This window comes from Mustelus asterias, unplaced genomic scaffold (genome assembly GCF_964213995.1).
Source record: "Mustelus asterias unplaced genomic scaffold, sMusAst1.hap1.1 HAP1_SCAFFOLD_2123, whole genome shotgun sequence".
In the NCBI taxonomy this organism is placed as follows: domain Eukaryota; kingdom Metazoa; phylum Chordata; class Chondrichthyes; order Carcharhiniformes; family Triakidae; genus Mustelus; species Mustelus asterias.
In genome coordinates, this window is record NW_027592068.1 from 31,000 (window position 1) to 48,262 (window position 17,263).

Here is a 17,263-nt window from a genome sequence, read left to right on the forward strand (position 1 = left end):
CAAAGACGTGCAGGTTAGGTTGATTGACCATGCTAAATTGACACTTAGGGCCCGATTTTACCATCAGGTTGCGCCTGTTTTCAGGCATCAAAACTTGGTAAAGTCGGGCGTGAGGCGAGTAGCGCAATCTGCGCCCGCCTCCACGCCAGCTCCCCCTTTACTAAGGCCCGAAAATGGCCACGATTGGGACCGCGCCCGATACGGGCGTAACAGCCATTTAAATGCATTTGCATGCATTTAAATTGACTTAATGGGCTGCACGCCCAACCTTACTGGCACTCTCCCCTTTACCACCGCGTTCGCCCATCCAGAAGCGGTGCGAAAGACATGCTCCACAAAAGTCCGATTCGGGCGCTCCAGTTAATGAGGAGGTAAGTGCCGAGCGTCCGACGGCTCCCTGCTTGAGATGAGTGGGGAGAGGGTGAGAGGGTGGCGAAGGGGGATCCGACGGCTCTCTGCTTGAGATCAGTGGGGGGGATCCGCTGCCACTCAGCCTAAGATCAATGAGGGGAAGGGGGGCCTGCGATCGGTCTGGGTGGCTGAGGGGGTGGGGGATAAGGGGTCAGTAATGTTGTGGGGGTGGGGCAATGTCCGTGGGGGCCAGGGAGAGGCATTATCCGGCTCGGGAGCAATGTGGCATGGGAGCAGCATTCTATCATTTTTTTTTCTACACATGCGCAGTTGGAGGCACCAATCGGAGCTGCAGGATTTCGAGCGCGTTAAGCCCCACCCACAGGCTTCTGCAGTGCGACTTGGAACTGCTGATATTTTTCAGGCAGAGTGCGAATGGGGGCGTCTGAGAACGGGTCTAAAAGTCGGATCCGAAACACTCCCAGTTTCAAGTCCACCCAGCACTTAGAATCAAAATGGTAAAATAGGGTCCTTAGTGTTAGGGGGACTAGCAGGGTAAATACGGGGTAGGGGCTGGGTGGGATTGTGTTCAATGTAGACTCAATGGGCCGAATGGCCTCCTTTTGCACTGTACAGATTCTATGTGATTCTATGATTCATTGCAGCAAAGGTCTTAACCACAGCATGGGAATCACAAATTCATGCAGTAAATATAAATCAAAAGAGAAAATGCTGGAAAATCTCAGCAGGTTTGGCAGCATCTGTAAGGAGAGAAAAGAGCTGGCGTTTCGAGTCCAGATGACCCTTTGTCAAAGTTTAGTTGTCGGCTTTGACAAAGGAACGTCTGGACTCAAAACGTCAGCTCTTTTCTTTCCTTACAGATGCTGCCAGACCTGCTGAGATTTTCCAGCAATTTCTCTTTTGGTTTCAGATTCCAGCATCCGCAGTAATTTGCTTTTATCCAGTAAATATAAATGCTCTCCAAGGGCAGATATGGTCCGCTTAGCTGGAGATTATTTTTCAAATCTCCTGTTCTTTAAATTGTAGAAAAATCTGGCTGCAGCTGTCAATGCATGTTTTTAAAAACCCCTTTGTAGTTTGTTTTCATTGACAGACCAACTGGTGGAGGATCAATTTGTGTAGTATTTGTTGACATTTCCTTAAAGGCTATTATTATGTCATTATGCAAGCTTGGCTGACTTTCAAAAGCTATCATCCCAGCAGGGAGTTCTGAGTTCACAGTTTGATTGAGAGCTCCCGCGCCTGTGCTTTTTATGAAACAGCCTGGGGAACTTGATAGTTGGTAAAATAGCAGAGCAGACAGATGACAATTCAAAGCAGCAATTGGTTAGGAGTAGAATGTCCACAGATGAGCAGACAAATAGGCTGCCAGATGCTCAATAAACTCAAAACAAAAGCAAACAAAAATCAATCTGCCAATTGGTGGCAAAACACTGAATGAGTCCTCAGACTGGCACAGAGCTTGGCTAGCAAAGGATTTAACTGATTAATAAAATAAAATTGGGAGTCCTTGTTAATCATCAGTGTACATTAGGGGTGATAGTGTTACCAGAAGTTCTTGACATACACCCTTAAGAAGCCTATTCCTTACGACCAGGCCATCCAAACATTTTGTACCATTTACATGAGTAAATGGTACAAAAGTCACTAAATCCAATGTGGGGCCAGCTTACTTACTTACTTAAATTTTATTTGAGTCTGAATTTCAAATTACTCAGCCACTGGCCTTTTAGGTTTTGCGGGGGGGGGGGGGGAGCGGTTTGGAATTGAAGGAACGGGATTTTCTCTGGGTTCCCACCTGCCCCAATCTGACTGCAATTTCACACTGGAGTGCTCAAGGCCTCGAACGGGGCACCCACATTTACCCAGTTGAGGCCCTTAAGTGTCTTCTGATCCTCCCTCCCCCCCCCCCCCCAGGCCTTTCCTCCAACACTCCAATTGCCCCCTTTGTGTGCCCCAACACTACCCTAACCTACCCTCCTGCCCTAGGACCCCTTAAACTAGCCCCCCAGCATGTGCGTTAGGCTCAGGCATCTTCCTGAAGTTCTTCCTTAGTTCACTGCAGCTTTTGTCATTGCAGGAACTGGAAAGCTGCTGGACAATCAGATTGGCTGGCAGCTCTCTAAAATGGGACTTCCTCATGAGTGAGGGGTGGAAGTCTCGCCTGCAGTAAATTGATGCCCATTCAAGCGTAAAATGGCTGCGAGGCACTTGGAGTCAGTGGGGATGTGTTTCCCACCGATTTCTTTGCATGGCGGGAAGGGAAACTCCGCCATCCGAAACATCCAGGCCCCAGGTCATATGTTGCAAAATCGAGTCCCTGTTCTTTGCCTGGAAATGAAGTGCTCTTTATGTTAAATTGTACTTATTCCTCTGAGATTCTGCATCGCCATTGGAGCTTTACAAAATTGAAACTAAAGTCAAACTCGGCACCTCCCTCTGCGACTGGATCCTGAACTTGCTAACCCACAGATCATTATCAATAAGGATAGGCAACAACACCTCCACGATCATCCTCAACACCTGTGCCCCACAAAGCTCTGTTCTCAGCCCCCTACTATACTCCTTATACGCTATGACTGTGTGGCCAAATTCCCCACCAACTCGATTTTCAAGTTTGCTGATGACACCACCATAGTGGGTCAGATCTCAAACAATGATGAGACAGAGTACAGGGACGAGATAGAGAATCTGGTGAACTGGTGCAGCAACAATAATCTCTCCTTCAATGTCAACAAAACGAAGGAGATTGTCATCGACTTCAATAAACGTAAAGGAGAACATGCCCCTGTCTACATCAATGGGGGCGAAGTAGAAAGGGTTGAGAGCTTCAAGTTTTTAGATGTCCAGATCAACAATAAAATGTCCTGGTCCTCCCATGCTGATACTATTGTTAAGAAGGCTCACCAACGCCTCTACTTTCTCAGAAGACTAAGGAAATTTGGCATGTCAGCTACAATTCTCACCAACCTTTACAGATGCACCATAGAAAGCATTCTTTCTGGTTGTATCACAGCTTGGTATGGCTCCTGCTCTGCCCAAGGCCGCAAGGAACTACAAAAGGTGGTGAATGTAGCCCAATCCATCACGCAAATCAACCTCCCATCCATTGACTCTGTCTACACTTCCCACTGACTCGGCAAAGCAGCCAGCATAATTAAGTCCCCACGCATCCCAGATATTTTCTCTTCCACCTTCTTCTATCGGAAAAAAGATACAAAAGTCTGAGGTCACGTACCAACCGACTCAAGAACAGCTTCTTCCCTGCTGCTATCAGACTTCTAAATGGGCCTACCTTCATTAAGTTGATCTTTCTCTACACCATAGCTATGACTTTAACACTACATTCTGCACTCCCTCGTTTCCTTCTCTATGAACTGTATGCTTTGTCTGTGCAGCACTTAAGAAACAATACTTTTCACTGTATGTTAATACATATGACAATAATAAATCAAATCAAATTAAAATCCTTCCGCTGGAATTCTCCAAGCTTACCTGCAGCTGGGATCCCCCAGTCCCGCTGCAGTGAATGGAGTTTTGGCTGAGCATCAAATTCTCCGTTCTCGCTGGCAGCATGGCGTACAAAACTGGGGAATTCCAGCCTGTACCTTGTGCTTTTCTCCCTTTCCTACTATTGAATTCTGCTTCCTATTACAACTCAAAGGTAAGCCTAATTGTGTTTATCTGTTGTTTTAATCAAATAATATAAAAATAGTTTATAGAGAAACAAATCTAGATTAACAGAACGTGACCAATCAAATGGTTTAATTGAAAATGGATGATAGTTATTTTTTGGACTGTAACAGTCCTTTGCTTTGTCTATCTTGATCGTTATAATAGAATCAAAATCTAAACTACAATTGCTCTTTGTTCAGTTTTTTTTGTCTCCACAGTGTCCTCCACCAAGAATTCTCAGCAGATAAAGCCTCATGAAATTATAACTCAGTTCATGTAAGTGTCTCACCTCAGCACATCCTGCTGCAACATTTTTACTCGAGTATTTAATAATGAAAGAAATTGACCTGGAGAACACTTAGCTACTGCGACAAAACTCAGGTCATAAGGAATGTACAATAGTGCAGTGGTTATACTACTGGACCAGTTATCCAAATGCTAAATCCCAGCATCGTAGCTTGAGAATTTAATTTCAGTTAAAAGAAATCTGTAACAACTGGTACCAGTAAAAGAAGTGACCATGAAATTATTAAATTGTTTTAAAAACCAAAGTTGGTCACTGATTTTCATTATCGAAGGATACTTCAGTTTGGCCGACATGTGACTCTAAGTTCCAAAGTTGTAGGCCATGTACCACTATTCATGCCGGCGGGATTTTCCCATCCCACCACAGTGAGTGGAGATTGGGCTGGCCACCAAATTCTCCACCTTTGCTGCAGCAGGAGCGTGGCATGAACGGCAGGTAAGATCATATCTGTTGACTTTTAACTGCTCTTTAAAATGACCTAGCAAGACAGGCAGTAATATCCAATTGTTGTCAAGAGAATCCAGAATGTAATCCAAGGGAGCACTCAGCTATGACCTAGGTATTGGATCAGAAGATGACAAAGCCACACCCAGCTATGCTGATCCTGCGAAGTCCTTCTCACTAAATCTGGCAACAGGTGTTAACGTTACCAGAGGTGTCCCAAAAGGCAGTCATCCAAAAGCTATTTATGATCATTCTCACAGAATTGTATCCAGCAACCAAAATCCCAAACTTTCCATCACCACCCAAGACTCACCAAAGATGGGGTTATGGTGATATATCGTAGGTTGGTCTCCTTGACATTGGGTCAAGAACTCCTGGGACTGGATTTTTGTTTTGGGGTCAGCACCATTTCCAGGTCCTGACCCTACACCTAAGGCCAGGTGTGATATTTGAAAGGATGGCAAATCAATGGATAGGGCCGGTGCTCAACAATCAACTGATGGCGGCTGGGGTACCAGGCCTTTGACCCTGAGAGATAGGCAGCCGGATGTAGGTAAGAGAGGGCTGATTCCTTGATTTATGTCTGTGATTATCAACCCTAACTAAAAATCTGTGCAAGTTGAAATCAACACGCAAAGTGTTTGAACTAATGGTCCCTGTCACTTTAAGAACATCACCATGCACTCCTCCCGAGCCCACGCAGGCACATCAAAAGTTCCAAATTTCAGGGTAAGTCGGATCAGTGGAATTTGTGTCCTTCTATGGTGGCAAACTTCTGAGCATTCGCTGCTACTGAGAATAGATAATATGGACCATAATGTTAAGGGTTCATAGCCTCTGATTGCCTTGGGGTAAACCTTGAAGCAAGTGTTAAGTCCTCATTGAAAGCAAAATACTGCAGACGTCTGGAATAAAAATAAAAAATGTTGGAAAAACTCAGCAGGTCAGGAAGCATCTGTGAAAAGAAAGAGTTAACATTGCAGCTCGAGATGACCTTTCATCTGATTGGTTGAATATCAGAACGGCAGAGATCAGGGAGCTTGAGCTGTCAAACAAATTATGAATTCTCTGGGGCACAGCTGTTTCAACAAGCTTAATGGATCTTTGGGCATTCAGTCAAGCCTCATTATGTATTAAGAGGGGCAGCGAGGTGGAAGGGTACAGCTTGGCATAAGGGGCATTAGGAGGACCTTTTGAACTTACCTTTTAAAAGGTAAACCTTTACCCTCAGGCAAACTTTCCATCACCACCCCCAAACTCACCAAAGATGGGGTTATATCATAGGTTGGTCTCTTCGACATTGGGTCAAGAACTCCTGAGACTGGATTTTTGTTTTGGGGTCAGCACCATTTCCAGGTCCTGACCCTACACCTAAGGCCAGGTGTGATATTTGAAAGGATGGCAAATCAATGGACAGGGCCGGTGTTCACCTACCAACTGATGGCGGGTGGGGTCCCAAGGCTTGAAAGCCAACAGGGCTGTGACCCCGAGAGTTAGGCAGCTGGATGTAGGTAAGAGAGGGCTGATTCCTTGATTTATGTCTGTGATTATCAACCCTAACTAAAAATCTGTGCAAGTTGAAGTCAACATGCAAAGTTTTCAAACTAGTGACTCCTGTATCTTTAAGACCATCATGACTCCTTTGAGGAACAATGAACCATGACTATAAATTGGGAGTGCCAGATGCAGGCTTTTGACAGAAACCAGTCCACATCCTTAAAGGCACCTCACCAACATCCTCCCTCTGCCCTTCACATGCCCGGAAAATCAGACAGTGGGCAATGGCACCAGGGATCCTGGAATTGGGAGCCATTTTTAAAGGACTCCTGAGTTTTCCTGACTTGGTGAAAGTCAAGGTCCTTTTGTCTGGATCCTGCCCAGGCTAACTAATCTGGTACTACCTTTTTTTTGTAGCGGAGTGTCAGGAAAGCAAAAAAAGATCCTCTGGGAGATGAATGAGTGAATGGATTTTTTTAAAAAACTGTCTTCAGAAAAATAATCTTTATCTACACTCAAAATGAACGAAACAATGTTTGTTTTACAAATTGATCCTTTACCATACCTTTTTAATATTTAAATGGGCACATTATACTGCAGTTCGCAAAAGCAATTAAAAATGTGACATTTAACAAATACCATTAGCCAAAAATTACATTGTTCATTTAATGACTACATTTTTTTACTTAAAAAAAAAATTTAAACCAATGCAAATGGTCATAACATTCTTTGCTCGCGCAGATGTTACTTCTCTCACAAAGGGTTTTCCTTCCAGTTTCACTGAAAGCAGAAATGTGACCTGCCATAAACTCTTGTGACTGACCGTTCTGTGTGTCAAGTAAAAATACCAGCTGAAATGTACTTGCTGGTTTAAGGTCAGCTCTGAAGTTTGGAGTAAAGATGCTAAGTAAAACTCGCATTCCAAATCTATTTTTACTGAATTCCTTAATCTAGTGCCGATATAATCACGTGCAGTCTTCCATTGACAGATCAAGCTCAGCAGGCTGGCATTAGCATTTAATTTCTGATGTTCACGCTTGAAGTTTATTGTATGTTTTGTGCATTGATGTACATGTTCAGCATCGTCATCTCTTAACCCATTGCTAATTCAAGCTTTATATAATCATGGGGGTTCCTTATTGTTGTGAACACAATTAGCTACACACTGTTTTATGCCTGGGACCAGGCTCATTGGCAGTTTGATAAATTCAAGACTTACAGGTATTTAATGTCATCCTTTCCGAATACAAACTCTAACTGCAGACCAGAACATTGGGATCAAAGGCTTCTTTCTCTCTCTCTCTCGCTGGTTGCAAGAAATTATTTTGGCTGCCTCAACCTAGTGAGAGTTCAGAGTAAGAAGCAGCCCTTGAATTGTAACTGAATGTTCAATGAAAGGATTAGTTTGGACCCCTGATGAAAGGTGTAATTTAATTAAAGTTAATGCTTTGACAGAGGGGATTGTGCTCTGCTGCGTTTCAGAGCTGTATACTTCAGCACATGAGCAGTGATTTTTTTTATGGTACAAATGCAGAGCAGGACACTCAAGAGGAAGGAGGAAATGAAGAGGTAATGCGCCCATCCCCCCTGTTGGAGTGAGGCTTTCATGGAAGAAGCAGAAAGGTTAAGCCTGGAATCTTCCTCACCAGGCACACTCATTTCATTTAAAAAGGCCACCATTTTCTTGTTTCGATGAAGCAGGATAGAATGGAGTCAGACCTTCCATTAGCAGGTTTGAGGCATCAGTGGGGGCAAGCACATGATGAGGTCAGCTGCCAAGAACACCCACCACTGGTTATTGGGACATTGGCCTAGTTTTAATGATGAATGTCAGGCCTTCAACACCTCATATCACATCAAAGACAGCTAAACATTTAATATCCTTTCAAAACTGCCAATCAAAATCTCCCACTGAGATAAGTGGTTCTGGACATTTGAAACTCTGCCAAGCATTCATAATTGTTTCAGCTCTAATAACAAGCCCTGGAAATTGTAAACAATGGAGTCTATTGAAACTAGAAAACCAACTAGTCATTTTTTAAAAAGCTACACCAAATACTCAAAATATACAGGAGCATGTGGGACTGTTTTCACTAAATGACAGCTGTTGGAAGTTTTTTTTTCATTTTAAAAGGACTCTGGACATTTAATTCACTTCATATTTGCTCACACTAGAGATCTCAATTAGCGTAATAAAAAACACATCAGATTTACAATGTAGCGTTAACTATTGAAACTGAAATTGAAATAGATGTTTGTTCTTTTTTGAATGGGTTTCATGAACAAGTTTTTTCACTATCAAGTGTGTTTGAGTGAGTGCTCTACTAGATTGTTAGAAGGACAGCTTTTTTATATTTCAAGGTGTATCAATGAATGAATTCCTGAAGCAGATTACTGTTGTTTTTTTTGGTTCCCCACTTGGGAGTGTATTTACAACTACTTTGAGAAGTCAAGAACCACATTTATCTACTGAAGGGACCCAACTCCTCAAAAAATTGGCTGAGGGTTGGGGAGTGGGGTGGTGTTTAAATGCCCATTTCTGCAATGCAGCCAGCAAGGGCGGGAATCCTGCAAGCAAGATGATTGACACACCCTTAACCTGTTCTGGCAAAAACATGCTGGAAATCAGAATCGGGGTAGAAATCTCAGAACCAGGACCTGTCCGCCATTTTTAAATGGTTCCTCCATTGTCCAGATTCAGTGCAAATCCAGGCCCTCGACCTCTGTGCTGGGCTGGAAATTGGACACTACCAATTAAAAGAACACTCTGTCCTCAAAGGATCACTGAGGTAACTGAGAACCTTGGAGTATGAGTGTCTGGAACATAAAGGGTTAACTTGGGAAAGTGGTGGTGTAGTTGTATTGTCACTAGGCAAGTAATGCAGAGACCCAAGATAATGTTCTGGGACCTGGGTTCGAAATTTGAAATCGATAAAAATCTGGAATTTGAAGTCTAATAATGACCATGAAGCCATTGCTGATTGTAAAAAAAAAAATCCATCGGGTTCACTAATTTCCTTTAGGAGAGTAAATCTGCTTTCCTTACCTTGCCTGGCCTATGGGTGACTCCAGATCCACAGCAATGTGGTTGACTCTTCAATGCCCTCTGAAATGGCCTCAGTTCAAGGGCAATTAGGGATGGGCAATAGATAGAGTTAGTGTAGTGTTGGACAGAGTCATGTGTAGAAACAAGCATGGAGACAGCTGTATCAATGTATACAGTTTCTAAAAGTTAATAAGCAGTTACTGTTGAACTATCTAAGACTATGAATACATTAATAAGATCCACTGAACTACACCCAGCACCTTGCAACAAATCTCAATGCCATCAACAGGCACTGAACAGATTCAAATGCACACCATCATTTTTTAAAAAATCTGTCAAAGAACAAATGATTCTGTTGTTAGGATTATATCAAAATGTGAAAGCTGAGTAGCGATAGACATACCAAGAGCTATCTGGAGAGACAAAGAGACCCTGAAAGTACTAACACAAAAAAGAGAAAACATTAGCATCAATTGTGCTTGTAAGAAAGTTAAAAATAGTATCAAATTGAGAAAAAAAGGTGTACAACACTGCAAATATTGGTGACAGGTCAGAGGATTGGGCAGACCTGAAATAGATGGGTTATTTATAGAGGAAAAGTTGGACAGGTTAGGCTTATGTCTGCTGGAACCAGGAGAAGCAAAGTCTCCTCAAAACCAGGAGAAGCAAAGTATTTGAATATCGTTAAGGCATAGATAGATGGGTTCTTGATAAGCAAGGGGGTGAAGGGTTATTGAGAATAGGCAGGAATGTGAAGTCGAGTTAAATACAGATCAGCCATAATCTTATTGAATAGCAGGGCAGGCCCGAGGGGCTAAGTGGCCTACTTCTGCTCCTGATTCATATGGTTATTAGAAATACTCAGCTGAGGCAGCATCAGGGGACAGAGGAAGCGAGGGTTCACATTTCAATCAAGATCAGGGATTATGCAAAATGAACAGCTTATATGGAGGAGTCAAGCCATGGAGAAGGAGGTTGTGTGATCAAAGAATGATCTGCGATTAGTTGGAGGACAGGAGATGCTTAAACAACTAAAGTCAGGAAATGTAAAAATCACTAAAAATATACACTGACATGTTTCTGCACTTGTCCCATATCCTTGAATGTTATGATATTTCAAGTGCTCATCCAAATATTTTTTAAAGGTTATAAAGTTTCCAGCCTCCACTACCCCCCGCCCTCCCGAGGCAGTGCATTCCAGATTCACACCACCCTCTGAGTGAAAAAGATTGTTCTCACATCCGCTCTGAATCTCCTGCCCCTTATCCTAAATCAATGCCCCCTCGTGATTGACCCATCAATCAAGGGAAATAGCTGCTCTCTACTCACCCTGCCCATACCCCTCATAATCTTATACACCTCAATTATGTCCCCCTCAGCCTTATCTACTCTAAAGAAAACAATCCAAGCCTATCCAGTCTCTCCTTATAGCTCAAATGCTCTATCCCAGGCAACATCCTGGTGAATCTCCTCTGTACCTGCTCTATCACATCCTTCCTATAGTGAGGTGACCAGAACTGTATACAGTACTCCAGCTGTAGCCTAACCAATGATCTGTACGACTCCAACATTACCTTGTATACTCTATTCCACAACTGATGAAAGCAAGTTTCCCATATGCCTTCTTAACTATCCTATTCATGTGCTCTGCCGACTTCAGGGATCTATGAATAATTACCCCAAGATCCCTCTGTTCCTCTGAGCTTCTCAGTGTCCTGCCATTCATTAAAATACTCCATCTTGTTTCTTCTTCCAAAGTGCATCACTTCATACCTATTAGGGTTAAATAGCATCTGTCACTGCTCTGTCCATCTGACCAACCTATCTATATCTTTGGGTAACCTATAACCATCTTCTTCACTATTAACCACCCTACCAATCTTGATGTCACCTGCAAAGTTGCTTAACATTCCCCCCACATTTGTAATGCTACAATTTATGTATATTACAAACTATAAGGGTCCTAGTACTAATCCTTGTGGTACACTGCTGGACACCAGCCTCCATTCACTCCATTGGCTAATAAGGACTGACTTAAGGACTGCTTCTTACCCTACTGCAATTTTTCAGTCAACAGAAGGAGTTCAGGGATAGGGGAGGGGGGGGGTGGGTGGGGGGGTAGGGGGAGCAGCAGGTTTTCCTCCTCAGGTCTTGAGTGGTTATTAGGGATGCCTCCATCACTTGGCATCTTTCCAGATTGGGTGTCCCCCTCCCCAATCACGAACCACTTCAATCTCCACTCCCATCTCCACTGCTGGATCTTGCACCTACCTCGTCCTGAGGGCTCTGCCACTCAGACTGGTGGGACTGCTTGTAGTCCCAGAAGTGGCCACCGCACTCAATAGCGCTGTTGGGACTACAGTGATGCTGACCAGTCAGATGACTGGCAGCTTGCTAAGGCAAGATTTCCTTTGAGTGACAGGTAGAAGTCTTTCTCCTGGTCAGTTAATGCTTCTCAGGGCACTAAATGGCTATGGGGCAGCTGACATTGGTGAGGAAACCCCACCATCTGACAAATTCTGCCCAATAAGTGGTGGATTGTAATTCTCCAGCCATATACTTCAGCCTTACACGTGAAAAAGTAAGTTAGCATTTTGGCCAAATGTTTAAAAGTGTAATTTGTACTTCTAAAATATTAGTTAGTAAAAAACATCAGCACTTAACTTTAAAATAACAGCCATCTAAACTTTAGCAGCTGCGAATAAACACAGACCTAAATTCCAAAGCTTCATTTTACATTGTGCTTCTGTGTAGCCGCTATAGTGTGCTTAATAATATTTCCCAGCAATAAGAGTAGGGAGCAAGGGTAACACTCCCTGTTCTTGTTGCCATGGAGAGTAAGTGGAGTTCCACATATGGACATTGATAAACATTCACACCACTAGCCTTCAGCTCAAGCTATTCTCATTCGATTCAGAAGGGTTGACAGGACAATCACTCCTTTATAATATGTAGCAATTGGTTTATCGCGCCACCAGACTGGTAGCTTTATATCAGTCTTTGACACATACCAAAGTCACACTGTACAGCACCCAGTTAACATGTTGTCAAACACTACTCACTTCAAAATAGTAGTATTACTTATCCAGCAAAGAGCAATAAATTAATCAATATTTATAATAATGCCATTTCACTTAAAAATCTTAAGTTGCAATACTATAACTTCCCTGTAGAGAGCTGTAGCAATATTGTGCATCCTGCTGCTGAATTTATAAGCTCCAATAACACCAAAAGGACTAATAAAAGTGCCTTTTAACTGGTTCGTGCCAAGATTGTTTCACATTCTCACACAAATGTATTATCTTGCTGCATCACAGTGCAAAACAGATTGACTTTTAGAAAGTTTGCACTACTTCTATTAAGTGAACAGTCAGATTCTAAGCAACTTTCTGTTTCAGAGGTTTCTGAACTATTTCTATTTTTAAATACTAGTTCTCGTCATGAACATTTCGAAAATTACAGAAATCCCCATGAAAGAAAGAAGCTTTACTCGGAACACATTATCAACCAAAACCTATTTAAAAGAACATACCTTCTTTGAATTCATCAGCTGATGACTCCATTGTAAAAATCAAATTAAATTTAAAGTTGTCACACAGTTACCAGGTTGAAGGTATATTTGCCTTTAGATCTTCTATATAAGCAGCACACACTCAAAAAGGAACAAAAAATACATGAAAACTAAAATCAGGAACTTCCTGCCTCTTTTCAATGGCCTTCTTCGAGAAGTGTTCAGTAAACAATGTTTTCTCAGTTGGTTATGCCAACTTTGACTTCATCATTCTTAAGCGATCCTCCCTCTCTAACTCACGAGGGTGGAGTTAAATCCATTTGTTAGCACTCGTCTCTTCCAACATGTGATAAGACCAACAAGTACAGTCTAGAGGCCATCCACAGAACACAACAAGCACTGTCTTATTTTAGCAGTTTCATTATTGCAGTATAAAATTCCAGGCACTTACAATCAGCAAGGGTAGGGGGAAATAGATCACATTCTTTTATAGCTAACATACACCACACCTTTTATTGCCATGCCAAAACTATTTGGAAGTACAACAGCATTCCTACCCATGGTCCGTAAGATCTCAAATACTGAATTCCAAGCAGCTTTGCTTGCTGATGATTAGTAAAATGGCTCACAGTCGAGGTAGTGAAAGATGTTTACTTACTCCCATTTTCTAACTATGGGGTGATTTTAATCTAACAAGCTCAGTGGGAGAATGGGATGATCAGATTTTCCATCCATGTTATACCCTGTCTGGCTTTTATTTTCTATGAAAGGTGGTGTTTATTAAAGGCAGTGGATCTGTTCAGTTTCCTGCCTAGCAGGTTCTGTTAAAATTATCCTACATATCTCAACTGTTTGTACCCAATCAAATAATGAGTTTCATAATGCTGGTGCGCAATAAAATCTGAACATTGTTTTTGTTTGAAAATGTGCTGCATGATACCAGTAGTGAACAGGTTAGAACATTTGGTGCATTAACAAAGGTGTTCCCAGTTCAATCGTTATTCATGTCACACGGTGCCATGCCAACCCCATGTTTTTCCTTTGCTTTGCAAAAGAACGGATGAGGCTGTAAAAACCTTTTACATTTACTAATACACCACTTGTGTAACCATGGCCCAGAATCTGTTGCAAAGTGCAGTGGGCCCCAAACCATATTATTGTTTGACCATTTAGTGCCCCAATCCTCCATTTAACCAAAATTTGCTGGCAGGCTCATTCCAAGACATCAGAGCAAGGATGTTGGTGATTTAGAAACTGTCAAATCCTATTTTGATCACACTGAATGTCACATTATATTGTCTGTTTCTATTCTGGTTTATTAATAGTGCATATTTAGCCGATGAATCCTGTTTGCAAATGGATGACAAATTTGTTAGTCAGACTATTTATTTTATTTTCGGAGGTAATTTCTGGGTATAATATGAGGAATAAATGTGGCTGCAGGCACCTGAGATAATTGAAGGCTTCTAAACTGTAACTGTTTTCAGATGTTAATGGACTAATTCAATGCAAAGCATACGCTGTCTATTGGAGGGGAAAATAATAAATATGCAATTTAAGATCTGTGAGAAGCAGATATTTCATTATTTGTTTCACAGATATACCTCGATTTATACTCATCGCAACATAGCAACTCCTATTCGCGTGGTTCTAACTCTTGAAGTGGAGCAATTTTATATATATTTCCTCAACAAAATATTGACTGGTGCATTAGCTGATTAATGTGGAACTGAATGTATTTTTAAACATACATTTTGAAAGAGACACATGTTGGGATCGATAATTCATGTTAAAATTAGTGATTGACACTGGTAGGATCTGGAATTGTGAACTGATGAAAAAACATGGAGAGCGATTCTCCCAGCAGATGTCAGCGGAGGCCATTTAGCAGGCTCCTTGCTGGCTGCCATGGCCTCCGCGTGTTTTTTTTTTGAGTCATCAGCTCTGCACCGGAAATCATTTAAATATTTCCTATCATTTTCCCTATCATTAGCAGACTCAGGACTGAAGTCTTTGGGCTTGCCAGTGTCTCCCACCCCACCAGGAGTGCTTTACTCCAGCGGGATTTACTACTGCTCCCCGCTAACGGGGAACAGGCGGCCCAACCCCGCTGGAGGGAACAGAGGCCATTGAGGCCCCCTGAGGAGGTCGGGGGTAAGGGGGGAGGGGGGAGTGTCCCCTGGCAGTTCCAGCCTGGCCCCCTGGCACTGGTCAAGGGGCAAACTGACAATGTCCAAGGGGCACCTTGGCACTGCCCACTGGGCATCAGGCAGTAGCAAGGGGGCCAGGGGGAGGGGGGGCATATTGGTTGCAGTGCTTGTTAGGGGGGGCCAATTGGTGAGGGTGGGGGGGGGTTCCCGCTGCCATTGCACAGGGATCAGTGGCAGCAGGTGGAAAGGGAGTGATCAGGACTGGCCATCTGGGTGGGGGGGCGGGGTGGTGCCTCGGGACTGTCAGGAGGGGAGGGTGTTAGGGCATCAGGGCTGCCCCAGAGAGCCCGGAAGGCCAGCTCAATCACTGGCCAGCAATCGGGAGGCCAGCAGTGCGGGGCTGCTGCGCATGCATCGATCTCCACTCTGACAGATCGGTGTATGCGCAGTGGCCCGCCCAGTACTATGCTGCCGGCCCCTCCAGCAGAAATAGCCGCCCCACCCTAGTTTTCACAGTGAATCCTGCTAGAGCACTCAGCAGTGCTCAGAGTGTGGGAGGTTCATTCTGAAAATCCCGCTAAACAAAAACGGTGGATTTACTCCAGTTTTTAAGCGAATTCGGCACTTAGGATTTATTTTAGCAGAATCACCCCCATTAAAACCCATTTAGCAAGAACCATTCCCGCCAGGTAATTTGTACAAAAGATTATTATTTTTTACTTCAACAAAATAAATGAGCAAATCTCAATTAAACAAACATCTCAGTTTAAGAAGAAATTAATCTTGGCGCAACAACTCACTCCAGGTCAGCAGCACCATTCAAGTTCAGTCTAACCAGCAGCAGTGATCGAAGCAAAGATAACCAGAAAATTGGTCATTGCCATTGATTTTAGAGGGGAGCGCAGAGCCAAGAAAAATTGAATTCCCATTGTTTCTTCAAGGTCCACGGCAGAGAGTCCCAAAAAATCCTATCTTGGGACACACATACACAATTTCCTGAAAATAGTTACGTGTAATGCACCATTACTATGGTGCAAGTTTCCAGCAAATTCCTTGTTGACTCCCAGCATAGCAGGTATTATGCATTGGGAGCTGACCTCAAAGTGACACAGAGTTAGGTCATTACATTGTAGGTGTGCATAGAACACTAAGTGATTGCAAAAATGTTTTCTGTAATGAACTCCAGGTACCAACAAAAAAAGCTTTCCTGATTGTCAATCTGTATTCTTAAATGAACTTTGATGTGCATAGTGAAACATTCATCATCTATACAAGATCACAAATTGGGTTGACCATCACCTCTGAGTCAGAAGATTGTGGGTTCAGGCTCCACCCATGAGTCAAGTACAGAATCTGGGTGCTACTCCATTGTAATACTGGATCTATCCTTAGCCACCCCTACCCCACCCTGTTATTTATCAATGAATCGTTATAGCACAGAAGGAGGTCATTCAACTTGCCGTGTCTGTGCTTGCCCTCTAATGAAGTACTTTAACTTGTGCTACTCCCCTCCCTTTTCCCTTTGGCCCTGCAATTTTTTCTTTTTCAGATCATAATCCAATTCCCTTTTGAAAGCCTCCTTTGACCCTGCCTCCACTACACTCCCTAGCAGTGCATGCCAGATCCTAACCACTTGCTGGATGAAATGTTTTTCCTCATATCGCTATTGCTTCTTTTGCCAATTATCATAAATCAGTGCCTAATGGTTCTCAATTATTCCACCAATGGCAACAGTTCCTCCCTATCTATTCTGTTCAATCCTTCACGATTTGAATAGAATCATAGAATCCCTACAGTGCAGAATGAGGCCATTCGGCCCACTGAGTCTACACCGAGAACAATCCCACCGAGGCTCTATTCCCTTAACCCTACGTATTTACCCTGCTAATCCCTCCAACACGAAGGGGCAATTTATCCTGCCAATCAACCTATGCCGTACATCTTTGGACTGTGGGAGGAAACTGGAGCACCCGGAGGAAACTCACACAGACGTTTCCTCTGCAGAGTTCACATAGGCAGTCTCCCAAGGTTGGAATTGAACCTGGGTCCCTAGCGTTGTGAGGTAGCAGTGCTAATCACTACGCCACCGTGCCACCCCAATGGCTCAACCAAATCTCCTCACAACCTCTTCTCCATGTGAAACAGTCCCAACTTCTGCAATCTTTCTACACAACTGAAGTTCCTCACCTCTGGAAGCATTCTTATGAATCTTTTCTGAAGTCTCTCTAATCCTTCTTAAAGTGTAATGGCCAGAACTATAG

At 43.1% G+C, this 17,263-nt stretch overlaps 1 protein-coding gene across 2 annotated transcripts in view; it reads right to left on the minus strand.

Moving 5' to 3' along the window:
• LOC144489312 (tumor necrosis factor alpha-induced protein 8-like) overlaps positions 1-15,881 on the minus strand; it is a 28,062-nt gene extending 12,181 nt beyond the window's left edge. Inside the window, exon 1 of one of the 2 annotated variants that reach the window (XM_078207193.1) lies at positions 15,803-15,881. In XM_078207193.1, coding sequence (XP_078063319.1) covers positions 15,803-15,821 — 19 coding nt within the window. In that variant the 5' untranslated portion in view covers positions 15,822-15,881. Of the gene's footprint in view, positions 1-12,873; positions 13,140-15,802 lie in introns of those variants that run through there. The other variant, XM_078207192.1, reaches the window with a different exon arrangement.
• Between the last annotated feature and the right edge of the window lie 1,382 nt (positions 15,882-17,263).